This window comes from Leishmania major, chromosome 8 (genome assembly GCF_000002725.2).
Source record: "Leishmania major strain Friedlin complete genome, chromosome 8".
NCBI classification, from domain to species: Eukaryota; Euglenozoa; class Kinetoplastea; order Trypanosomatida; family Trypanosomatidae; genus Leishmania; species Leishmania major.
Window position 1 is genome coordinate 320970 of NC_007249.2, and position 25304 is coordinate 346273.

The following is a 25304-nucleotide window of genomic DNA, read 5'->3' on the forward strand; positions in this document are numbered from 1 at the left end:
GGGGGGGGGGGGTGCTGGTGTGTGGCTGCGGCGGTGCGGGATGGGCCGTGCTGCATCCCGGCCGCACACACGCCGAGGCCGCCCCGCCTCCCCTGCACACGCGTCTCCATGGGCGTCGCGCAGGCGCTCCTAGGACAACGCCGAGCAGAGAAAACCGCAGCAAGCAGCTCCGGGCGGTAAGCTCTGCGACTGCGCGGGTCTTTGCGCTCTCTTCCCCTCGTCCTCGCCGTGCGCAGCGCCGTTTCTCCACAAGCGCGGCCAAACGAAGGAGGCGGGGCCGAGAAACACAGAGGGGGACGATGCGGGTGCGAGGACTGTGTGCGGCGCGAGGGGTGAGGAGTGTGGGAGGGTAGGGAGGGGCTGCCCGGGGGGAAGGGGGGGCGGCAGGCAGTGCCCTCTGCCCTCTCCGCTTGGTCGCCGCCCCTCGCGCCTCTGCCTCTCTCCCTCGCTGCCGTTGCGGCGCGCCGCACATCCACCGGCCTCCCGTCCTGATCCTTCTCGCTTGTGTGCATGTCATCAAGCGACCCGCCTGCTCCCGCTGTGCACGCCTCGCAGTCGCACTTGCCTGTCCCCTCACCACTGCCTCCCTCCCTCACCCCGATCTCTCTTTCTCCTCGCCTCCTTTCACTCTTACTCGCGTGGCCCATCCGCCCACCCCCTCTCACAACACACGCGCGCAACCAAACGAACGCCGACAACGCGCGCCTGCACGTGCAACGGCAACACGTGTACGTCTGCATATCTGCATGTACTGCCAAGGCTCTGCCTTGCTCTCTTCGGCTTGCACCCCCGCGTTCTCCTCGTCAGCGTCTTTGCGCGATCTCGACTCCCCTGCCGTCTGCCCTCGTGTGCGCCTCCGCTGTGCCCCTCTCCGCTCTCCGTTGTGAGGTTTCGAAAATGGCGTGCAAGCTCGGCGTCGCTATCTACGTGGTCCTCCAGCTCATCGCGTTCGTCGCTGTGATGGTCGGTACGGGGGTCGACATGTTTTACAACAAGCCGGAGCACAGCTCTGGCGCCAGGGTATGCATAACCCTATGGGGTGCAAAGACTGATTGTCGAAAGCCCAAAATAACCAACCCCTCGAGCGTTCGGTGGGCGCTCTGCCCTATCCGCCTCAACAACTTCCGGCTTTGCCAGGTGTTCGCTATCATCTCCATCCTCGTGTACGGCGCGGCGTTCCTCTTCGGCTTCCTTTTGCTGTACTGCTGCTCTGGCTTCCGCTGGCTCTGCCTGGCGCTGAACATCGTGGGCGCTGCCACCGCTTGCGTTGTCTGGGCGGTCATGGTGGTCACCTACAGACTCCCAGAACCAAAGTGCCTCGAGCTGAGTGATGGCTACAATTTCGGCGTCGGTTTCAGTCTCTTCGTGTTTGCCTGGATCCTCGATATCGTCGACATCATCTTCCTGATGCTCCCGTGGCAAATCGAGGAGTTCGTTGAGGGTGAGGAACCGAGTGAGAAGGAGGAGGAGGAGCAGAGTGAAAACTCGAAGGAATACATAGAGCAAGAATAGGAGGAAGGGAGCCGCAGGAAGCGGAGGGCGGAGTTGCTAGCCGCGCGGCAGCTCCACCGGGACGTCCTTGTGGAAGGGCCGGGCGGGTCTAAATCCCTCGGGAAAAACGGAAGGGGGCCGGGGGTGGGGAACCTTCGCTTCCCCCTTTTGCCGGGATTTTTTCCCGTTTTGGCTGGGGGGCCTAAAGGGGGGGGGTGTGGGCTTCCTCCCTCAAGTTTGTATCGGACGCGCTCTCCAGTCCCGGTGTGGCGTGAGCGAGCGCTTGCGGACGTGTTCGCGGTTTTTCCCCTCGCTTGTTTTCTCTTCTCTTGCGTGTGTCCTTTGTTGAGTTTTCCGCCCTCTCCTTCTCCCCTCCCCCCCTTGAGCCGTTGCCCTCGTGCCTTTCTCCAAATCGCCTCCCCCTCACGCTCGGCCGTCGCCGGCCAGAGCATCAACGATGGAAAGCGAAGGTGCATGGCTGCAAGGGCAAGGGAAGGCAGACGCACAGAATGGGGGCGGGGAGGGCCTGACGCGCTGGAAAGAAGGACGAGGAACGCGACGCCACACCGCGTCGGTTACCAGCCTCCGTCTTTCGTGTGCTTCTCTCCCGCGCCCCCTCTTCCCCTCACGCAACACGCATGGACTCCTCAAACGGAGAGGTGGAGGGAGGGGGGACGAGGTGCCACAGGTGTGGTGGTGGCGGGGGCAGGAACCAAGGAGGCTCATGTGTAGACGCAGCGGGAAGGCAGGAGAACGGCGTCTGTGTGCCCGGAGGCGATGGCAGCGCTGGCTCCTGCTCTTTCCTTGCGCCCCAAGCACGGCCTACGTGGGTGGGGGCACAACCACGCGCGCGCAGGTGCGTAAGAGGGCACCCCCTCTGCCGCGTAAACGCCTTCGGCCTCCAACGAAGCAATGGGGAAAAGGAAAGTGAAGCCTGCCAAGTGGCGGGCGGGAAGCTCTCTCACAACGCACAAAAGGCGGCCTCACGTCCGACACAGGCGCGTGGCGCGTGTGGTGACACCCACACCCTCTGCGCTTCTCTCGGGGGCTCTTTGCGTGTGTGCGCTCCGCGCTTTTCCGCGTCTCTCTCTCTCTCTGTCTCCTCATGGACCCGCTCCTCCCCGCCATCCGCCACTGTCGCGCACGGGATGTGCGTGTGTGCAGGTGCATGCGCCCTTGTGACCGTCCTCCCCCTTCTTCAGCGAATGCCCCCTCCCCGCCACCACGACAGGGACGCCGTCGGGCACACTCTCTGTCCCCTCCCCCTCCCCCCTCTGCTGTCGTTGTTTCCTCTTCTCGTTATCTTGCGCGCACCCGCCGCTCCGCGTTCGCCTTTCTCTCTGTCCTCCGCAGTCCACCGACGCTTGGGGCTCGCCTGCCTGCCTGTGTGCCGCGTGTGCGCCTCCCTGCCGTCGCCTTATGCGCACCGCTGTCCTCCTCTTGCGCCTCTCCCCGTGTGTGGGCGCCAGAGGCTGGCGGAGGCGGCGAAGAAAACGGCCACGACAGCACAGCGGAACCGGGGGACGGGGTGCGCGCAACGGCGGCCCACAAAGGACAGAGGAGGGGAACGACAGAAGCGGAGCGAATCGATGCCAAGCGGAAAGAGCGGACACGACGGCAGAGAGGCAGCGCTTGTACTTCGACTCGAGTCCGTGTCTGCGTGTGTGTGCCTGTATCTGTGTGTTTTCGTGTGTCTTTATTATGTCTTCGCCTCTCTTGGGTCGCTTCTTCTTTTTCTTTTCTCTGCTTCGATGCCCCACCACCCCATCGGATCCTCCAGACTCCCATGTAAAGAGTCTTCGCCCCTTATTACGGGATGCGGTGGCGTGGTGCGACTCGTGGAGACGCGTGGCATGCAGGCAGAGCACAGGGTCTCAAAAGGCCCTGACCTGCGGCTGCCCAACACCCTCCCCGATATCGCCCGGCATTCGCCGAGGCCACCGCCTGTTACCCACACGACTGACGTCGCCGCTTCCGCCCTCGAGCAGGACCCTGGACGCGGCCCGCCTGGACCGAGGCATGCCGTCCGCCCGGGTCCGTGTGGCGCCCTCCGCGCAGCACGCACCCGAGGAGGAGACGAGCAAGGGCAAGATAAACCGGTCAGACGCATGGTCCCCCGGTCGAACGGCAGGCAGTGCGTCCTTGGTGGCCAGGATGTAGCCGTGGTGCAACAGACGCGTGCGAGCTGTGGTCGAATGCGTATATTATCCGACATGTCCGCCCGCGATGGCAGCGAGACGTAGAGAGGTGCCCCGCTGCCACCACGGGCGGACACGCAAAGCGTCAATAACACACAACAACAAAACCAGAAAAGGGGGGGCTACACGCACGCAGGCGTCCTCGATTTCGTTCGCACCTCCGACGGCTCCGCATGCTGACTCTGCCTGGGAGGCCACGGCGTGTGTGCGTGCATCCCCCCCCCCTCCCTCCCTCCCTTTTTTCTTTTTCCCTCGCCTTCTCTTTTGTTCTGTGCAATGCCTTGCTCGAGAGTTTTCTGGTCATTTCTTTCTCGCGTTCTCGCCTCCGTGTCTTCAACTCGCCGAAGTCTTTGCTGCGGTCAGCGGCGCGGCTGTGCTATGCGCGTGTGCGCCTCTCTGCCGGCACGCGTGTCTTCATGTGTGCATACGCGTGTGTGCGCGTGTGCCTCCTGGCGGCGCAGCCTCCTTGTGCACCCACTCCTCTTCATCTGCACCTCTCTTCTCTGCTGCACCTTCGCGCTTGCCTCATGGGTGCCTCTTGGCGAAGCACAATGATGAGCGGCAACGCAGCGGTGAACGCCAATACGCACACGTACACCAACAGGAGAAGCGCCCATGCGCGCATAAAAAGGTACTCACTCTCGCATACTGGCTAGGCCGAGTGCTGGGAGGCACCACCGGCATCCGTCTGCGCGCGGTGCGCGGCACAGGCGGTGCGGCATGCGCCCGCATGCCCTCAGGCCTCCTGTTGCTCTGATTGCCCGCGCGCCTGGAGCGCTGGTGGCGGCGGCGCACATTTGATGGTGCCGCCCCCTCCCCCCTCCCCTTTGCCAGTGCGGTCACCGGGCCTACGGCACGGCGCGGTTGCCAAGGTGATGGGCACTGGCGAAGGGGGGGCTCTGCGTGGCACCTGAGGGCATTGCGGCGCGGGGGCCGCCGAGGACGCTGCACCACAGCGCGAGGCTGCTGGAGCGTGTGAGCTGACTGCGCCCCTGCGCGCACGACCCGCGCGACGTCGAGGCCGTGGCGCTCATCGCGCTTAGCCGCTGCTGGCTGGCGGAGCGGATGTGACTGCTGGAAGATGCGGACCTCTCGCCGGTCGTGTTTGTGTGGAAGGCGGAGCGGGTGAAGGAGGGGAGGCTTCGCCGTGCCCTGGCCAAGCACAAGGGCACCATGAGCTGCGTTGCGCGCGCTTGTGGTGTGTGCTGCGTCCGGACGACGAGCCTCTGCACCCACCGGCGGCAGCAGCCGCGGCCATGAACCACGGACCGCCACCGAGACCCTCTCCAAGGCCGCGCGGTGATCCGAGGACGTGTGTGTGTGCTCGCGACGGCCGGCGGGGTGCCCTCGCCGTGAAGCGCAAGGACGAGGAGGAGGCGGTGGCGCGCGGTGTGCTTGTGCAGGTGGTGCCGTCGCATCCCCGCATCGTCGCCTTCAGCGGTAGCGCTGGCGTGTATGCAACCGTTGCCTGTGCCATCTCGCCATGGAGGGGGCCCACTGCGTCGGTCAGCATGGCGACCGCTGGGCTGCGGCGCCTCGACTTGTGCATGATTGCCGTGTTCAGCCGCGAGCAGGTGTTCGCCCACACGCAGCACACCATCGACGCTGCTAGTCTCCACCACTTGGTCGGCATCTCACGGCAACGTGAGCGAATGGGAAGCTGTTGGAGGCAACGCGGCAGCGGCAGGGGACGTGTGCCGGCCGGCCGCAGCTTCGCTCCGCTCCGCTGCGCCTTGCCCCGGTGCTGCTGGCGGTGGACGCGCGGTGAGATGAGGAGGTGATGGGGAAGGGCGGGTGGTGGCTCTGTGCGAGCGCGTGAGTGTCGGGGTGGATGGGAGTGTGCACTGATGGAGGGGCACCCTCACGTGCTGCGACTGGCACCCCCGTCCTCCTCGCCCCATCGCGCGCACACGGGGTCGCTGCTGCTCACATCCCCTGCTCTCTGGCGATCGTCCTCATTGTGGTGGTGCAGGGCTGCTGCGGTGCGGTGTCTGTGTGTTTTTCGTCGGTCTGCACCCGGCGTGTCTCTCTCTCTCTGTGGTCCTGCAATGAGCGGGATGAGCGGTGACGGCGCGGCGCCGGTGGTGGCGGCGGTGCTGCCTGTGAGGGCCGCGACGATGGCGGTGTGTTTGTGTGCTGCTGTCTCCTCCCACGGTGCTGTGATCGATGTGTCTTCTGCTGTCTGGGCCTACGGGGGGGGGGGGGGGGTGCTGGTGTGTGGCTGCGGCGGTGCGGGATGGGCCGTGCTGCATCCCGGCCGCACACACGCCGAGGCCGCCCCGCCTCCCCTGCACACGCGTCTCCATGGGCGTCGCGCAGGCGCTCCTAGGACAACGCCGAGCAGAGAAAACCGCAGCAAGCAGCTCCGGGCGGTAAGCTCTGCGACTGCGCGGGTCTTTGCGCTCTCTTCCCCTCGTCCTCGCCGTGCGCAGCGCCGTTTCTCCACAAGCGCGGCCAAACGAAGGAGGCGGGGCCGAGAAACACAGAGGGGGACGATGCGGGTGCGAGGACTGTGTGCGGCGCGAGGGGTGAGGAGTGTGGGAGGGTAGGGAGGGGCTGCCCGGGGGGAAGGGGGGGCGGCAGGCAGTGCCCTCTGCCCTCTCCGCTTGGTCGCCGCCCCTCGCGCCTCTGCCTCTCTCCCTCGCTGCCGTTGCGGCGCGCCGCACATCCACCGGCCTCCCGTCCTGATCCTTCTCGCTTGTGTGCATGTCATCAAGCGACCCGCCTGCTCCCGCTGTGCACGCCTCGCAGTCGCACTTGCCTGTCCCCTCACCACTGCCTCCCTCCCTCACCCCGATCTCTCTTTCTCCTCGCCTCCTTTCACTCTTACTCGCGTGGCCCATCCGCCCACCCCCTCTCACAACACACGCGCGCAACCAAACGAACGCCGCAAAGCCCCGCCTCCACGTGCACGGCCACCCCGGGTACTTCTGCAAATTGGCAAGTACCGCCCAAGGTTCTCCCTTGCTCTTTTAGTCTTGCACCCCCGCTTTTCCCTTGTCACCCGTCTTAGCCCGATCTCGACTCCCCCTGCCGTCTGCCCTCGTGTGCGCCTCCGCTGTGCCCCTCTCCGCTCTCCGTTGTGAGGTTTCGAAAATGGCGTGCAAGCTCGGCGTCGCTATATACGTGGTCCTCCAGCTCATCGCGTTCGTCGCTGTGATGGTCGGTACGGGGGTCGACATGTTTTACAACAAGCCGGAGCACAGCTCTGGCGCCAGGGTATGCATAACCCTATGGGGTCTAAAGACTGATTGTCGAAAGCCCAAAATAACCGACTCCTCGAGCGTTCGGTGGGCGCTCTGCCCTATCCGCCTCAAAAACTTCCGGCTTTGCCAGGCGTTCGCTATCATCTCCATCCTCGTGTACGGCGCGGCGTTCCTCTTCGGCTTCCTTTTGCTGTACTGCTGCTCTGGCTTCCGCTGGCTCTGCCTGGCGCTGAACATCGTGGGCGCTGCCACCGCTTGCGTTGTCTGGGCGGTCATGGTGGTCACCTACAGACTCCCAGAACCAAAGTGCCTCGACCTGAGTGATGGCTACAATTTCGGCGTCGGTTTCGGTCTCTTCGTGCTTGCCTGGATCCTCGATATCGTCGACATCATCTTCATGATGCTCCCGCGGCAAATCGGGGAGTTCGTTGAGGATGAGGAACCGAGTGAGGAGGAGATGGAGAAGTCCAAAAACCCAGCGCAGGAGTAGAAGGGACCGGGCCCCAGGAAGCTGAGGGCGGAGTCATAGCCGCGCGGCAGCTCCTCCGGGACGTCCTTGTGGAGGGGCCGGCGGTGCTAATGCCGTCGGGAAAGACGGAGGGGGCGGAGGCTGCGGACGCTCGCTTCCGCCTTTCGCCGGCATCTCTCCCGCTCTCGCTCGCTGCCCTCACGTGCGTGCGTGTGCGCTTCCTCCCTCGAGTTTTGTATCGGACGCGCTCTCGAGTGCCGGTGTGGCGTGAGCGAGCGCTTGCGGACGTGTTCGCGGTTTCTCCCTCGCCTGCTCTCTCTTCTCTTGCGTGTGTCCTTTGTTGAGTTTTCCGCCCTCCTCCTCCTCCCCTCCCCCCTGAGCCGTCGCCCTCGTTGCCTTCTCCAAATCGCCTTCCCCTCACGCTCGGCCGTCGCCGGCCAGAGCATCAACGATGGAAAGCGAAGGTGCATGGCTGCAAGGGCAAGGGAAGGCAGACGCACAGAATGGGGGCGGGGAGGGCCTGACGCGCTGGAAAGAAGGACGAGGAACGCGACGCCACACCGCGTCGGTCACCAGCCTCCGTCTTTCGTGTGCTTCTCTCCCGCGCCCCCTCTTCCCCTCACGCACACCGCATGGACTCCTCAAACGGAGAGGTGGAGGGAGGGGGGACGAGGTGCCACAGGTGTGGTGGTGGCGGGGGCAGGAACCAAGGAGGCTCATGTGTAGACGCAGCGGGAAGGCAGGAGAACGGCGTCTGTGTGCCCGGAGGCGATGGCAGCGCTGGCTCCTGCTCTTTCCTTGCGCCCCATGCACGGCCTACGTGTGTGCGCGCACACCCACGCGCGCGCAGGTGCGTAGGAGGGCACCCCCTCTGCCGCGTAAGCGCGTGCGGCGTCGAGCGAGGCAGTGGGGAGAGGGAAGGTGAGGCTGGCGAGGTGGCGGGCGGGAGGCTCTCCATGACGCACGAAAGGCGGCCTCACGTCCGACATGGGCGTGTGGCGTGTGTGGTGACGCCCACGCCCTCTGCGCTTCTCTCGGGCCCTCTTCGCGTTTGTGCCCTCCGCTCTTTTCCGTCTCTCTCTCTCTCTCTGTCTCCTCATGGACCCGCTCCTCCCCGCCATCCGCCACTGTCGCGCACGGGATGTGCGTGTGTGCAGGTGCATGCGCCCTTGTGACCGTCCTCCCCCTTCTTCAGCGAATGCCCCCTCCCCGCCACCACGACAGGGACGCCGTCGGGCACACTCTCTGTCCCCTCCCCCTCCCCCCTCTGCTGTCGTTGTTTCCTCTTCTCGTTATCTTGCGCGCACCCGCCGCTCCGCGTTCGCCTTTCTCTCTGTCCTCCGCAGTCCACCGACGCTTGGGGCTCGCCTGCCTGCCTGTGTGCCGCGTGTGCGCCTCCCTGCCGTCGCCTTATGCGCACCGCTGTCCTCCTCTTGCGCCTCTCCCCGTGTGTGGGCGCCAGAGGCTGGCGGAGGCGGCGAAGAAAACGGCCACGACAGCACAGCGGAACCGGGGGACGGGGTGCGCGCAACGGCGGCCCACAAAGGACAGAGGAGGGGAACGACAGAAGCGGAGCGAATCGATGCCAAGCGGAAAGAGCGGACACGACGGCAGAGAGGCAGCGCTTGTACTTCGACTCGAGTCCGTGTCTGCGTGTGTGTGCCTGTATCTGTGTGTTTTCGTGTGTCTTTATTATGTCTTCGCCTCTCTTGGGTTGCTTCTTCTTTTTCTTTTCTCTGCTTCGATGCCCCACCACCCCATCGGATCCTCCAGACTCCCATGTGAAGAGTCTTCGCCCCTTATTACGGGATGCGGTGGCGTGGTGCGACTCGTGGAGACGCGTGGCATGCAGGCAGAGCACAGGGTCTCAAAAGGCCCTGACCTGCGGCTGCCCAACACCCTCCCCGATGTCGCCCGGCATTCGCCGAGGCCACCGCCTGTTACCCACACGACTGACGTCGCCGCTTCCGCCCTCGAGCAGGACCCTGGACGCGGCCCGCCTGGACCGAGGCATGCCGTCCGCCCGGGTCCGTGTGGCGCCCTCCGCGCAGCACGCACCCGAGGAGGAGACGAGCAAGGGCAAGATAAACCGGTCAGACGCATGGTCCCCCGGTCGAACGGCAGGCAGTGCGTCCTTGGTGGCCAGGATGTAGCCGTGGTGCAACAGACGCGTGCGAGCTGTGGTTGAATGCGTATATTATCCGACATGTCCGCCCGCGATGGCAGCGAGGCGTAGAGAGGTGCCCCGCTGCCACCACGGGCGGACACGCAAAGCGTCGATAACACACAACAGCAAAACCAGAAAAGGGGGAGCTACGCGCACGCAGGCGTCCTCGATTTCGTTCGCACCTCCGACGGCTCCGCATGCTGACTCTGCCTGGGAGGCCACGGCGTGTGTGCGTGCATCCCCCCCCCCCTCCCTCCCTCCCTCCCTTTTTTCTTTTTCCCTCGCCTTCTCTTTTGTTCTGTGCAATGCCTTGCTCGAGAGTTTTCTGGTCATTTCTTTCTCGCGTTCTCGCCTCCGTGTCTTCAACTCGCCGAAGTCTTTGCTGCGGTCAGCGGCGCGGCTGTGCTATGCGCGTGTGCGCCTCTCTGCCGGCACGCGTGTCTTCATGTGTGCATACGCGTGTGTGCGCGTGTGCCTCCTGGCGGCGCAGCCTCCTTGTGCACCCACTCCTCTTCATCTGCACCTCTCTTCTCTGCTGCACCTTCGCGCTTGCCTCATGGGTGCCTCTTGGCGAAGCACAATGATGAGCGGCAACGCAGCGGTGAACGCCAATACGCACACGTACACCAACAGGAGAAGCGCCCATGCGCGCATAAAAAGGTACTCACTCTCGCATACTGGCTAGGCCGAGTGCTGGGAGGCACCACCGGCATCCGTCTGCGCGCGGTGCGCGGCACAGGCGGTGCGGCATGCGCCCGCATGCCCTCAGGCCTCCTGTTGCTCTGATTGCCCGCGCGCCTGGAGCGCTGGTGGCGGCGGCGCACATTTGATGGTGCCGCCCCCTCCCCCCTCCCCTTTGCCAGTGCGGTCACCGGGCCTACGGCACGGCGCGGTTGCCAAGGTGATGGGCACTGGCGAAGGGGGGGCTCTGCGTGGCACCTGAGGGCATTGCGGCGCGGGGGCCGCCGAGGACGCTGCACCACAGCGCGAGGCTGCTGGAGCGTGTGAGCTGACTGCGCCCCTGCGCGCACGACCCACGCGACGTCGAGGCCGTGGCGCTCATCGCGCTTAGCCGCTGCTGGCTGGCGGAGCGGATGTGACTGCTGGAAGATGCGGACCTCTCGCCGGTCGTGTTTGTGTGGAAGGCGGAGCGGGTGAAGGAGGGGAGGCTTCGCCGTGCCCTGGCCAAGCACAAGGGCACCATGAGCTGCGTTGCGCGCGCTTGTGGTGTGTGCTGCGTCCGGACGACGAGCCTCTGCACCCACCGGCGGCAGCAGCCGCGGCCATGAACCACGGACCGCCACCGAGACCCTCTCCAAGGCCGCGCGGTGATCCGAGGACGTGTGTGTGTGCTCGCGACGGCCGGCGGGGTGCCCTCGCCGTGAAGCGCAAGGACGAGGAGGAGGCGGTGGCGCGCGGTGTGCTTGTGCAGGTGGTGCCGTCGCATCCCCGCATCGTCGCCTTCAGCGGTAGCGCTGGCGTGTATGCAACCGTTGCCTGTGCCATCTCGCCATGGAGGGGGCCCACTGCGTCGGTCAGCATGGCGACCGCTGGGCTGCGGCGCCTCGACTTGTGCATGATTGCCGTGTTCAGCCGCGAGCAGGTGTTCGCCCACACGCAGCACACCATCGACGCTGCTAGTCTCCACCACTTGGTCGGCATCTCACGGCAACGTGAGCGAATGGGAAGCTGTTGGAGGCAACGCGGCAGCGGCAGGGGACGTGTGCCGGCCGGCCGCAGCTTCGCTCCGCTCCGCTGCGCCTTGCCCCGGTGCTGCTGGCGGTGGACGCGCGGTGAGATGAGGAGGTGATGGGGAAGGGCGGGTGGTGGCTCTGTGCGAGCGCGTGAGTGTCGGGGTGGATGGGAGTGTGCACTGATGGAGGGGCACCCTCACGTGCTGCGACTGGCACCCCCGTCCTCCTCGCCCCATCGCGCGCACACGGGGTCGCTGCTGCTCACATCCCCTGCTCTCTGGCGATCGTCCTCATTGTGGTGGTGCAGGGCTGCTGCGGTGCGGTGTCTGTGTGTTTTTCGTCGGTCTGCACCCGGCGTGTCTCTCTCTCTCTGTGGTCCTGCAATGAGCGGGATGAGCGGTGACGGCGCGGCGCCGGTGGTGGCGGCGGTGCTGCCTGTGAGGGCCGCGACGATGGCGGTGTGTTTGTGTGCTGCTGTCTCCTCCCACGGTGCTGTGATCGATGTGTCTTCTGCTGTCTGGGCCTACGGGGGGGGGGGGGTGCTGGTGTGTGGCTGCGGCGGTGCGGGATGGGCCGTGCTGCATCCCGGCCGCACACACGCCGAGGCCGCCCCGCCTCCCCTGCACACGCGTCTCCATGGGCGTCGCGCAGGCGCTCCTAGGACAACGCCGAGCAGAGAAAACCGCAGCAAGCAGCTCCGGGCGGTAAGCTCTGCGACTGCGCGGGTCTTTGCGCTCTCTTCCCCTCGTCCTCGCCGTGCGCAGCGCCGTTTCTCCACAAGCGCGGCCAAACGAAGGAGGCGGGGCCGAGAAACACAGAGGGGGACGATGCGGGTGCGAGGACTGTGTGCGGCGCGAGGGGTGAGGAGTGTGGGAGGGTAGGGAGGGGCTGCCCGGGGGGAAGGGGGGGCGGCAGGCAGTGCCCTCTGCCCTCTCCGCTTGGTCGCCGCCCCTCGCGCCTCTGCCTCTCTCCCTCGCTGCCGTTGCGGCGCGCCGCACATCCACCGGCCTCCCGTCCTGATCCTTCTCGCTTGTGTGCATGTCATCAAGCGACCCGCCTGCTCCCGCTGTGCACGCCTCGCAGTCGCACTTGCCTGTCCCCTCACCACTGCCTCCCTCCCTCACCCCGATCTCTCTTTCTCCTCGCCTCCTTTCACTCTTACTCGCGTGGCCCATCCGCCCACCCCCTCTCACAACACACGCGCGCAACCAAACGAACGCCGACAACGCGCGCCTGCACGTGCAACGGCAACACGTGTACGTCTGCATATCTGCATGTACTGCCAAGGCTCTGCCTTGCTCTCTTCGGCTTGCACCCCCGCGTTCTCCTCGTCAGCGTCTTTGCGCGATCTCGACTCCCCTGCCGTCTGCCCTCGTGTGCGCCTCCGCTGTGCCCCTCTCCGCTCTCCGTTGTGAGGTTTCGAAAATGGCGTGCAAGCTCGGCGTCGCTATCTACGTGGTCCTCCAGCTCATCGCGTTCGTCGCTGTGATGGTCGGTACGGGGGTCGACATGTTTTACAACAAGCCGGAGCACAGCTCTGGCGCCAGGGTATGCATAACCCTATGGGGTGCAAAGACTGATTGTCGAAAGCCCAAAATAACCAACCCCTCGAGCGTTCGGTGGGCGCTCTGCCCTATCCGCCTCAACAACTTCCGGCTTTGCCAGGTGTTCGCTATCATCTCCATCCTCGTGTACGGCGCGGCGTTCCTCTTCGGCTTCCTTTTGCTGTACTGCTGCTCTGGCTTCCGCTGGCTCTGCCTGGCGCTGAACATCGTGGGCGCTGCCACCGCTTGCGTTGTCTGGGCGGTCATGGTGGTCACCTACAGACTCCCAGAACCAAAGTGCCTCGAGCTGAGTGATGGCTACAATTTCGGCGTCGGTTTCAGTCTCTTCGTGTTTGCCTGGATCCTCGATATCGTCGACATCATCTTCCTGATGCTCCCGTGGCAAATCGAGGAGTTCGTTGAGGGTGAGGAACCGAGTGAGAAGGAGGAGGAGGAGCAGAGTGAAAACTCGAAGGAATACATAGAGCAAGAATAGGAGGAAGGGAGCCGCAGGAAGCGGAGGGCGGAGTTGCTAGCCGCGCGGCAGCTCCACCGGGACGTCCTTGTGGAGGGGCCGGCGGTGCTAATGCCGTCGGGAAAGACGGAGGGGGCGGAGGCTGCGGACGCTCGCTTCCGCCTTTCGCCGGCATCTCTCCCGCTCTCGCTCGCTGCCCTCACGTGCGTGCGTGTGCGCTTCCTCCCTCGAGTTTTGTATCGGACGCGCTCTCGAGTGCCGGTGTGGCGTGAGCGAGCGCTTGCGGACGTGTTCGCGGTTTCTCCCTCGCCTGCTCTCTCTTCTCTTGCGTGTGTCCTTTGTTGAGTTTTCCGCCCTCCTCCTCCTCCCCTCCCCCCTGAGCCGTCGCCCTCGTTGCCTTCTCCAAATCGCCTTCCCCTCACGCTCGGCCGTCGCCGGCCAGAGCATCAACGATGGAAAGCGAAGGTGCATGGCTGCAAGGGCAAGGGAAGGCAGACGCACAGAATGGGGGCGGGGAGGGCCTGACGCGCTGGAAAGAAGGACGAGGAACGCGACGCCACACCGCGTCGGTTACCAGCCTCCGTCTTTCGTGTGCTTCTCTCCCGCGCCCCCTCTTCCCCTCACGCACACCGCATGGACTCCTCAAACGGAGAGGTGGAGGGAGGGGGGACGAGGTGCCACAGGTGTGGTGGTGGCGGGGGCAGGAACCAAGGAGGCTCATGTGTAGACGCAGCGGGAAGGCAGGAGAACGGCGTCTGTGTGCCCGGAGGCGATGGCAGCGCTGGCTCCTGCTCTTTCCTTGCGCCCCATGCACGGCCTACGTGTGTGCGCGCACACCCACGCGCGCGCAGGTGCGTAGGAGGGCACCCCCTCTGCCGCGTAAGCGCGTGCGGCGTCGAGCGAGGCAGTGGGGAGAGGGAAGGTGAGGCTGGCGAGGTGGCGGGCGGGAGGCTCTCCATGACGCACGAAAGGCGGCCTCACGTCCGACATGGGCGTGTGGCGTGTGTGGTGACGCCCACGCCCTCTGCGCTTCTCTCGGGCCCTCTTCGCGTTTGTGCCCTCCGCTCTTTTCCGTCTCTCTCTCTCTCTCTGTCTCCTCATGGACCCGCTCCTCCCCGCCATCCGCCACTGTCGCGCACGGGATGTGCGTGTGTGCAGGTGCATGCGCCCTTGTGACCGTCCTCCCCCTTCTTCAGCGAATGCCCCCTCCCCGCCACCACGACAGGGACGCCGTCGGGCACACTCTCTGTCCCCTCCCCCTCCCCCCTCTGCTGTCGTTGTTTCCTCTTCTCGTTATCTTGCGCGCACCCGCCGCTCCGCGTTCGCCTTTCTCTCTGTCCTCCGCAGTCCACCGACGCTTGGGGCTCGCCTGCCTGCCTGTGTGCCGCGTGTGCGCCTCCCTGCCGTCGCCTTATGCGCACCGCTGTCCTCCTCTTGCGCCTCTCCCCGTGTGTGGGCGCCAGAGGCTGGCGGAGGCGGCGAAGAAAACGGCCACGACAGCACAGCGGAACCGGGGGACGGGGTGCGCGCAACGGCGGCCCACAAAGGACAGAGGAGGGGAACGACAGAAGCGGAGCGAATCGATGCCAAGCGGAAAGAGCGGACACGACGGCAGAGAGGCAGCGCTTGTACTTCGACTCGAGTCCGTGTCTGCGTGTGTGTGCCTGTATCTGTGTGTTTTCGTGTGTCTTTATTATGTCTTCGCCTCTCTTGGGTCGCTTCTTCTTTTTCTTTTCTCTGCTTCGATGCCCCACCACCCCATCGGATCCTCCAGACTCCCATGTAAAGAGTCTTCGCCCCTTATTACGGGATGCGGTGGCGTGGTGCGACTCGTGGAGACGCGTGGCATGCAGGCAGAGCACAGGGTCTCAAAAGGCCCTGACCTGCGGCTGCCCAACACCCTCCCCGATATCGCCCGGCATTCGCCGAGGCCACCGCCTGTTACCCACACGACTGACGTCGCCGCTTCCGCCCTCGAGCAGGACCCTGGACGCGGCCCGCCTGGACCGAGGCATGCCGTCCGCCCGGGTCCGTGTGGCGCCCTCCGCGCAGCACGCACCCGAGGAGGAGACGAGCAAGGGCAAGATAAACCGGTCAGACGCATGGTCCCCCGGTCGAACGGCAGGCAGTGCGTCCTTGGTGGCCAGGATGTAGCCGTGGTGCAACAGACGCGTGCGAGCTGTGGTCGAATGCGTATATTATCCGACATGTCCGCCCGCGATGGCAGCGAGACGTAGAGAGGTGCCCCGCTGCCACCACGGGCGGACACGCAAAGCGTCAATAACACACAACAACAAAACCAGAAAAGGGGGGGCTACACGCACGCAGGCGTCCTCGATTTCGTTCGCACCTCCGACGGCTCCGCATGCTGACTCTGCCTGGGAGGCCACGGCGTGTGTGCGTGCATCCCCCCCCCCTCCCTCCCTCCCTTTTTTCTTTTTCCCTCGCCTTCTCTTTTGTTCTGTGCAATGCCTTGCTCGAGAGTTTTCTGGTCATTTCTTTCTCGCGTTCTCGCCTCCGTGTCTTCAACTCGCCGAAGTCTTTGCTGCGGTCAGCGGCGCGGCTGTGCTATGCGCGTGTGCGCCTCTCTGCCGGCACGCGTGTCTTCATGTGTGCATACGCGTGTGTGCGCGTGTGCCTCCTGGCGGCGCAGCCTCCTTGTGCACCCACTCCTCTTCATCTGCACCTCTCTTCTCTGCTGCACCTTCGCGCTTGCCTCATGGGTGCCTCTTGGCGAAGCACAATGATGAGCGGCAACGCAGCGGTGAACGCCAATACGCACACGTACACCAACAGGAGAAGCGCCCATGCGCGCATAAAAAGGTACTCACTCTCGCATACTGGCTAGGCCGAGTGCTGGGAGGCACCACCGGCATCCGTCTGCGCGCGGTGCGCGGCACAGGCGGTGCGGCATGCGCCCGCATGCCCTCAGGCCTCCTGTTGCTCTGATTGCCCGCGCGCCTGGAGCGCTGGTGGCGGCGGCGCACATTTGATGGTGCCGCCCCCTCCCCCCTCCCCTTTGCCAGTGCGGTCACCGGGCCTACGGCACGGCGCGGTTGCCAAGGTGATGGGCACTGGCGAAGGGGGGGCTCTGCGTGGCACCTGAGGGCATTGCGGCGCGGGGGCCGCCGAGGACGCTGCACCACAGCGCGAGGCTGCTGGAGCGTGTGAGCTGACTGCGCCCCTGCGCGCACGACCCGCGCGACGTCGAGGCCGTGGCGCTCATCGCGCTTAGCCGCTGCTGGCTGGCGGAGCGGATGTGACTGCTGGAAGATGCGGACCTCTCGCCGGTCGTGTTTGTGTGGAAGGCGGAGCGGGTGAAGGAGGGGAGGCTTCGCCGTGCCCTGGCCAAGCACAAGGGCACCATGAGCTGCGTTGCGCGCGCTTGTGGTGTGTGCTGCGTCCGGACGACGAGCCTCTGCACCCACCGGCGGCAGCAGCCGCGGCCATGAACCACGGACCGCCACCGAGACCCTCTCCAAGGCCGCGCGGTGATCCGAGGACGTGTGTGTGTGCTCGCGACGGCCGGCGGGGTGCCCTCGCCGTGAAGCGCAAGGACGAGGAGGAGGCGGTGGCGCGCGGTGTGCTTGTGCAGGTGGTGCCGTCGCATCCCCGCATCGTCGCCTTCAGCGGTAGCGCTGGCGTGTATGCAACCGTTGCCTGTGCCATCTCGCCATGGAGGGGGCCCACTGCGTCGGTCAGCATGGCGACCGCTGGGCTGCGGCGCCTCGACTTGTGCATGATTGCCGTGTTCAGCCGCGAGCAGGTGTTCGCCCACACGCAGCACACCATCGACGCTGCTAGTCTCCACCACTTGGTCGGCATCTCACGGCAACGTGAGCGAATGGGAAGCTGTTGGAGGCAACGCGGCAGCGGCAGGGGACGTGTGCCGGCCGGCCGCAGCTTCGCTCCGCTCCGCTGCGCCTTGCCCCGGTGCTGCTGGCGGTGGACGCGCGGTGAGATGAGGAGGTGATGGGGAAGGGCGGGTGGTGGCTCTGTGCGAGCGCGTGAGTGTCGGGGTGGATGGGAGTGTGCACTGATGGAGGGGCACCCTCACGTGCTGCGACTGGCACCCCCGTCCTCCTCGCCCCATCGCGCGCACACGGGGTCGCTGCTGCTCACATCCCCTGCTCTCTGGCGATCGTCCTCATTGTGGTGGTGCAGGGCTGCTGCGGTGCGGTGTCTGTGTGTTTTTCGTCGGTCTGCACCCGGCGTGTCTCTCTCTCTCTGTGGTCCTGCAATGAGCGGGATGAGCGGTGACGGCGCGGCGCCGGTGGTGGCGGCGGTGCTGCCTGTGAGGGCCGCGACGATGGCGGTGTGTTTGTGTGCTGCTGTCTCCTCCCACGGTGCTGTGATCGATGTGTCTTCTGCTGTCTGGGCCTACGGGGGGGGGGGGGTGCTGGTGTGTGGCTGCGGCGGTGCGGGATGGGCCGTGCTGCATCCCGGCCGCACACACGCCGAGGCCGCCCCGCCTCCCCTGCACACGCGTCTCCATGGGCGTCGCGCAGGCGCTCCTAGGACAACGCCGAGCAGAGAAAACCGCAGCAAGCAGCTCCGGGCGGTAAGCTCTGCGACTGCGCGGGTCTTTGCGCTCTCTTCCCCTCGTCCTCGCCGTGCGCAGCGCCGTTTCTCCACAAGCGCGGCCAAACGAAGGAGGCGGGGCCGAGAAACACAGAGGGGGACGATGCGGGTGCGAGGACTGTGTGCGGCGCGAGGGGTGAGGAGTGTGGGAGGGTAGGGAGGGGCTGCCCGGGGGGAAGGGGGGGCGGCAGGCAGTGCCCTCTGCCCTCTCCGCTTGGTCGCCGCCCCTCGCGCCTCTGCCTCTCTCCCTCGCTGCCGTTGCGGCGCGCCGCACATCCACCGGCCTCCCGTCCTGATCCTTCTCGCTTGTGTGCATGTCATCAAGCGACCCGCCTGCTCCCGCTGTGCACGCCTCGCAGTCGCACTTGCCTGTCCCCTCACCACTGCCTCCCTCCCTCACCCCGATCTCTCTTTCTCCTCGCCTCCTTTCACTCTTACTCGCGTGGCCCATCCGCCCACCCCCTCTCACAACACACGCGCGCAACCAAACGAACGCCGACAACGCGCGCCTGCACGTGCAACGGCAACACGTGTACGTCTGCATATCTGCATGTACTGCCAAGGCTCTGCCTTGCTCTCTTCGGCTTGCACCCCCGCGTTCTCCTCGTCAGCGTCTTTGCGCGATCTCGACTCCCCTGCCGTCTGCCCTCGTGTGCGCCTCCGCTGTGCCCCTCTCCGCTCTCCGTTGTGAGGTTTCGAAAATGGCGTGCAAGCTCGGCGTCGCTATCTACGTGGTCCTCCAGCTCATCGCGTTCGTCGCTGTGATGGTCGGTACGGGGGTCGACATGTTTTACAACAAGCCGGAGCACAGCTCTGGCGCCAGGGTATGCATAACCCTATGGGGTCTAAAGACTGATTGTCGAAAGCCCAAAATAACCGACTCCTCGAGCGTTCGGTGGGCGCTCTGCCCTATCCGCCTCAAAAACTTCCGGCTTTGCCAGGTGTTCGCTATCATCTCCATCCTCGTGTACGGCGCGGCGTTCCTCTTCGGCTTCCTTTTGCTGTACTGCTGCTCTGGCTTCCGCTGGCTCTGCCTGGCGCTGAACATCGTGGGCGCTGCCACCGCTTGCGTTGTCTGGGCGGTCATGGTGGTCACCTACAGACTCCCAGAACCAAAGTGCCTCGAGCTGAGTGATGGCTACGATTTCGGCGTCGGTTTCGGTCTCTTCGTGCTTGCCTGGATCCTCGATATCGTCGACATCATCTTCCTGATGCTCCCGTGGCAAATCGGGGAGTTCGTTGAGGGTGAGGAACCGAGTGAGAAGGAGATGGAGAAGTCCAAAAACGCAGCGCAGGAGTAGAAGGGAGCGGGCCGCAGGAAGCGGAGGGCGGAGTTGCTAGCCGCGCGGCAGCTCCACCGGGACGTCCTTGTGGAGGGGCCGGCGGTGCTAATGCCGTCGGGAAAGACGGAGGGGGCGGAGGCTGCGGACGCTCGCTTCCGCCTTTCGCCGGCATCTCTCCCGCTCTCGCTCGCTGCCCTCACGTGCGTGCGTGTGCGCTTCCTCCCTCGAGTTTTGTATCGGACGCGCTCTCGAGTGCCGGTGTGGCGTGAGCGAGCGCTTGCGGACGTGTTCGCGGTTTCTCCCTCGCCTGCTCTCTCTTCTCTTGCGTGTGTCCTTTGTTGAGTTTTCCGCCCTCCTCCTCCTCCCCTCCCCCCTGAGCCGTCGCCCTCGTTGCCTTCTCCAAATCGCCTTCCCCTCACGCTCGGCCGTCGCCGGCCAGAGCATCAACGATGGAAAGCGAAGGTGCATGGCTGCAAGGGCAAGGGAAGGCAGACGCACAGAATGGGGGCGGGGAGGGCCTGACGCGCTGGAAAGAAGGACGAGGAACGCGACGCCACACCGCGTCGGTTACCAGCCTCCGTCTTTCGTGTGCTTCTCTCCCGCGCCCCCTCTTCCCCTCACGCACACCGCATGGACTCCTCAAACGGAGAGGTGGAGGGAGGGGGGACGAGGTGCCACAGGTGTGGTGGTGGCGGGGGCAGGAACCAAGGAGGCTCATGTGTAGACGCAGCGGGAAGGCAGGAGAACGGCGTCTGTGTGCCCGGAGGCGATGGCAGCGCTGGCTCCTGCTCTTTCCTTGCGCCCCATGCACGGCCTACGTGTGTGCGCGCACACCCACGCGCGCGCAGGTGCGTAGGAGGGCACCCCCTCTGCCGCGTAAGCGCGTGCGGCGTCGAGCGAGGCAGTGGGGAGAGGGAAGGTGAGGCTGGCGAGGTGGCGGGCGGGAGGCTCTCCATGACGCACGAAAGGCGGCCTCACGTCCGACATGGGCGTGTGGCGTGTGTGGTGACGCCCACGCCCTCTGCGCTTCTCTCGGGCCCTCTTCGCGTTTGTGCCCTCCGCTCTTTTCCGTCTCTCTCTCTCTCTCTGTCTCCTCATGGACCCGCTCCTCCCCGCCATCCGCCACTGTCGCGCACGGGATGTGCGTGTGTGCAGGTGCATGCGCCCTTGTGACCGTCCTCCCCCTTCTTCAGCGAATGCCCCCTCCCCGCCACCACGACAGGGACGCCGTCGGGCACACTCTCTGTCCCCTCCCCCTCCCCCCTCTGCTGTCGTTGTTTCCTCTTCTCGTTATCTTGCGCGCACCCGCCGCTCCGCGTTCGCCTTTCTCTCTGTCCTCCGCAGTCCACCGACGCTTGGGGCTCGCCTGCCTGCCTGTGTGCCGCGTGTGCGCCTCCCTGCCGTCGCCTTATGCGCACCGCTGTCCTCCTCTTGCGCCTCTCCCCGTGTGTGGGCGCCAGAGGCTGGCGGAGGCGGCGAAGAAAACGGCCACGACAGCACAGCGGAACCGGGGGACGGGGTGCGCGCAACGGCGGCCCACAAAGGACAGAGGAGGGGAACGACAGAAGCGGAGCGAATCGATGCCAAGCGGAAAGAGCGGACACGACGGCAGAGAGGCAGCGCTTGTACTTCGACTCGAGTCCGTGTCTGCGTGTGTGTGCCTGTATCTGTGTGTTTTCGTGTGTCTTTATTATGTCTTCGCCTCTCTTGGGTCGCTTCTTCTTTTTCTTTTCTCTGCTTCGATGCCCCACCACCCCATCGGATCCTCCAGACTCCCATGTAAAGAGTCTTCGCCCCTTATTACGGGATGCGGTGGCGTGGTGCGACTCGTGGAGACGCGTGGCATGCAGGCAGAGCACAGGGTCTCAAAAGGCCCTGACCTGCGGCTGCCCAACACCCTCCCCGATATCGCCCGGCATTCGCCGAGGCCACCGCCTGTTACCCACACGACTGACGTCGCCGCTTCCGCCCTCGAGCAGGACCCTGGACGCGGCCCGCCTGGACCGAGGCATGCCGTCCGCCCGGGTCCGTGTGGCGCCCTCCGCGCAGCACGCACCCGAGGAGGAGACGAGCAAGGGCAAGATAAACCGGTCAGACGCATGGTCCCCCGGTCGAACGGCAGGCAGTGCGTCCTTGGTGGCCAGGATGTAGCCGTGGTGCAACAGACGCGTGCGAGCTGTGGTCGAATGCGTATATTATCCGACATGTCCGCCCGCGATGGCAGCGAGACGTAGAGAGGTGCCCCGCTGCCACCACGGGCGGACACGCAAAGCGTCAATAACACACAACAACAAAACCAGAAAAGGGGGGGCTACACGCACGCAGGCGTCCTCGATTTCGTTCGCACCTCCGACGGCTCCGCATGCTGACTCTGCCTGGGAGGCCACGGCGTGTGTGCGTGCATCCCCCCCCCCTCCCTCCCTCCCTTTTTTCTTTTTCCCTCGCCTTCTCTTTTGTTCTGTGCAATGCCTTGCTCGAGAGTTTTCTGGTCATTTCTTTCTCGCGTTCTCGCCTCCGTGTCTTCAACTCGCCGAAGTCTTTGCTGCGGTCAGCGGCGCGGCTGTGCTATGCGCGTGTGCGCCTCTCTGCCGGCACGCGTGTCTTCATGTGTGCATACGCGTGTGTGCGCGTGTGCCTCCTGGCGGCGCAGCCTCCTTGTGCACCCACTCCTCTTCATCTGCACCTCTCTTCTCTGCTGCACCTTCGCGCTTGCCTCATGGGTGCCTCTTGGCGAAGCACAATGATGAGCGGCAACGCAGCGGTGAACGCCAATACGCACACGTACACCAACAGGAGAAGCGCCCATGCGCGCATAAAAAGGTACTCACTCTCGCATACTGGCTAGGCCGAGTGCTGGGAGGCACCACCGGCATCCGTCTGCGCGCGGTGCGCGGCACAGGCGGTGCGGCATGCGCCCGCATGCCCTCAGGCCTCCTGTTGCTCTGATTGCCCGCGCGCCTGGAGCGCTGGTGGCGGCGGCGCACATTTGATGGTGCCGCCCCCTCCCCCCTCCCCTTTGCCAGTGCGGTCACCGGGCCTACGGCACGGCGCGGTTGCCAAGGTGATGGGCACTGGCGAAGGGGGGGCTCTGCGTGGCACCTGAGGGCATTGCGGCGCGGGGGCCGCCGAGGACGCTGCACCACAGCGCGAGGCTGCTGGAGCGTGTGAGCTGACTGCGCCCCTGCGCGCACGACCCGCGCGACGTCGAGGCCGTGGCGCTCATCGCGCTTAGCCGCTGCTGGCTGGCGGAGCGGATGTGACTGCTGGAAGATGCGGACCTCTCGCCGGTCGTGTTTGTGTGGAAGGCGGAGCGGGTGAAGGAGGGGAGGCTTCGCCGTGCCCTGGCCAAGCACAAGGGCACCATGAGCTGCGTTGCGCGCGCTTGTGGTGTGTGCTGCGTCCGGACGACGAGCCTCTGCACCCACCGGCGGCAGCAGCCGCGGCCATGAACCACGGACCGCCACCGAGACCCTCTCCAAGGCCGCGCGGTGATCCGAGGACGTGTGTGTGTGCTCGCGACGGCCGGCGGGGTGCCCTCGCCGTGAAGCGCAAGGACGAGGAGGAGGCGGTGGCGCGCGGTGTGCTTGTGCAGGTGGTGCCGTCGCATCCCCGCATCGTCGCCTTCAGCGGTAGCGCTGGCGTGTATGCAACCGTTGCCTGTGCCATCTCGCCATGGAGGGGGCCCACTGCGTCGGTCAGCATGGCGACCGCTGGGCTGCGGCGCCTCGACTTGTGCATGATTGCCGTGTTCAGCCGCGAGCAGGTGTTCGCCCACACGCAGCACACCATCGACGCTGCTAGTCTCCACCACTTGGTCGGCATCTCACGGCAACGTGAGCGAATGGGAAGCTGTTGGAGGCAACGCGGCAGCGGCAGGGGACGTGTGCCGGCCGGCCGCAGCTTCGCTCCGCTCCGCTGCACCTTGCCCCGGTGCTGCTGGCGGTGGACGCGCGGTGAGATGAGGAGGTGATGGGGAAGGGCGGGTGGTGGCTCTGTGCGAGCGCGTGAGTGTCGGGGTGGATGGGAGTGTGCACTGATGGAGGGGCACCCTCACGTGCTGCGACTGGCACCCCCGTCCTCCTCGCCCCATCGCGCGCACACGGGGTCGCTGCTGCTCACATCCCCTGCTCTCTGGCGATCGTCCTCATTGTGGTGGTGCAGGGCTGCTGCGGTGCGGTGTCTGTGTGTTTTTCGTCGGTCTGCACCCGGCGTGTCTCTCTCTCTCTCTCTGTGGTCCTGCAATGAGCGGGATGAGCGGCGACGGCGCGGCGCCGGTGGTGGCGGCGGTGCTGCCTGTGAGGGCCGCGACGATGGCGGTGTGTTTGTGTGCTGCTGTCTCCTCCCACGGTGCTGTGATCGATGTGTCTTCTGCTGTCTGGGCCTACGGGGGGGGGGGGGGGGTGCTGGTGTGTGGCTGCGGCGGTGCGGGATGGGCCGTGCTGCATCCCGGCCGCACACACGCCGAGGCCGCCCCGCCTCCCCTGCACACGCGTCTCGATGGGCGTCGCGCAGGCGCTCCTAGGACAACGCCGAGCAGAGAAAACCGCAGCAAGCAGCTCCGGGCGGTAAGCTCTGCGACTGCGCGGGTCTTTGCGCTCTCTTCCCCTCGTCCTCGCCGTGCGCAGCGCCGTTTCTCCACAAGCGCGGCCAAACGAAGGAGGCGGGGCCGAGAAACACAGAGGGGGACGATGCGGGTGCGAGGACTGTGTGCGGCGCGAGGGGTGAGGAGTGTGGGAGGGTAGGGAGGGGCTGCCCGGGGGGAAGGGGGGGCGGCAGGCAGTGCCCTCTGCCCTCTCCGCTTGGTCGCCGCCCCTCGCGCCTCTGCCTCTCTCCCTCGCTGCCGTTGCGGCGCGCCGCACATCCACCGGCCTCCCGTCCTGATCCTTCTCGCTTGTGTGCATGTCATCAAGCGACCCGCCTGCTCCCGCTGTGCACGCCTCGCAGTCGCACTTGCCTGTCCCCTCACCACTGCCTCCCTCCCTCACCCCGATCTCTCTTTCTCCTCGCCTCCTTTCACTCTTACTCGCGTGGCCCATCCGCCCACCCCCTCTCACAACACACGCGCGCAACCAAACGAACGCCGACAACGCGCGCCTGCACGTGCAACGGCAACACGTGTACGTCTGCATATCTGCATGTACTGCCAAGGCTCTGCCTTGCTCTCTTCGGCTTGCACCCCCGCGTTCTCCTCGTCAGCGTCTTTGCGCGATCTCGACTCCCCTGCCGTCTGCCCTCGTGTGCGCCTCCGCTGTGCCCCTCTCCGCTCTCCGTTGTGAGGTTTCGAAAATGGCGTGCAAGCTCGGCGTCGCTATCTACGTGGTCCTCCAGCTCATCGCGTTCGTCGCTGTGATGGTCGGTACGGGGGTCGACATGTTTTACAACAAGCCGGAGCACAGCTCTGGCGCCAGGGTATGCATAACCCTATGGGGTCTAAAGACTGATTGTCGAAAGCCCAAAATAACCGACTCCTCGAGCGTTCGGTGGGCGCTCTGCCCTATCCGCCTCAAAAACTTCCGGCTTTGCCAGGTGTTCGCTATCATCTCCATCCTCGTGTACGGCGCGGCGTTCCTCTTCGGCTTCCTTTTGCTGTACTGCTGCTCTGGCTTCCGCTGGCTCTGCCTGGCGCTGAACATCGTGGGCGCTGCCACCGCTTGCGTTGTCTGGGCGGTCATGGTGGTCACCTACAGACTCCCAGAACCAAAGTGCCTCGAGCTGAGTGATGGCTACGATTTCGGCGTCGGTTTCGGTCTCTTCGTGCTTGCCTGGATCCTCGATATCGTCGACATCATCTTCCTGATGCTCCCGTGGCAAATCGGGGAGTTCGTTGAGGATGAGGAACCGAGTGAGAAGGAGATGGAGAAGTCCAAAAACGCAGCGCAGGAGTAGAAGGGAGCGGGCCGCAGGAAGCGGAGGGCGGAGTTGCTAGCCGCGCGGCAGCTCCACCGGGACGTCCTTGTGGAGGGGCCGGCGGTGCTAATGCCGTCGGGAAAGACGGAGGGGGCGGAGGCTGCGGACGCTCGCTTCCGCCTTTCGCCGGCATCTCTCCCGCTCTCGCTCGCTGCCCTCACGTGCGTGCGTGTGCGCTTCCTCCCTCGAGTTTTGTATCGGACGCGCTCTCGAGTGCCGGTGTGGCGTGAGCGAGCGCTTGCGGACGTGTTCGCGGTTTCTCCCTCGCCTGCTCTCTCTTCTCTTGCGT

At 65.4% G+C, this 25304-nt stretch overlaps 5 protein-coding genes across 5 annotated transcripts; all 5 read left to right on the top strand.

Annotated features, from left to right (window-relative positions):
* Window positions 1–897: 897 nt before the first annotated feature.
* LMJF_08_0730 (amastin-like protein) lies at window positions 898–1512 on the top strand (the record flags this gene model as incomplete). Its single annotated transcript, XM_001681050.1, has 1 exon — window positions 898–1512. The coding sequence occupies one exon, from the start codon at window positions 898–900 to the stop codon at window positions 1510–1512; it is 615 nt and encodes a 204-aa protein (XP_001681102.1).
* Window positions 1513–6785: 5273 nt separating this feature from the next.
* On the top strand, window positions 6786–7385 carry LMJF_08_0740 (amastin-like protein; the record flags this gene model as incomplete). The annotated part of the gene is made up of 1 exon (XM_001681051.1): window positions 6786–7385. One exon carries the CDS (start codon window positions 6786–6788, stop codon window positions 7383–7385), a length of 600 nt encoding a protein of 199 aa, XP_001681103.1.
* A 5265-nt stretch (window positions 7386–12650) lies between these two features.
* Window positions 12651–13265, top strand: LMJF_08_0750 (amastin-like protein; the record flags this gene model as incomplete). Its single annotated transcript, XM_001681052.1, has 1 exon — window positions 12651–13265. The coding sequence occupies one exon, from the start codon at window positions 12651–12653 to the stop codon at window positions 13263–13265; it is 615 nt and encodes a 204-aa protein (XP_001681104.1).
* Window positions 13266–18526: 5261 nt separating this feature from the next.
* LMJF_08_0760 (amastin-like protein) lies at window positions 18527–19126 on the top strand (the record flags this gene model as incomplete). The annotated part of the gene is made up of 1 exon (XM_001681053.1): window positions 18527–19126. The coding sequence occupies one exon, from the start codon at window positions 18527–18529 to the stop codon at window positions 19124–19126; it is 600 nt and encodes a 199-aa protein (XP_001681105.1).
* Window positions 19127–24394: 5268 nt separating this feature from the next.
* On the top strand, window positions 24395–24994 carry LMJF_08_0770 (amastin-like protein; the record flags this gene model as incomplete). The annotated part of the gene is made up of 1 exon (XM_001681054.1): window positions 24395–24994. The coding sequence occupies one exon, from the start codon at window positions 24395–24397 to the stop codon at window positions 24992–24994; it is 600 nt and encodes a 199-aa protein (XP_001681106.1).
* Between the last annotated feature and the right edge of the window lie 310 nt (window positions 24995–25304).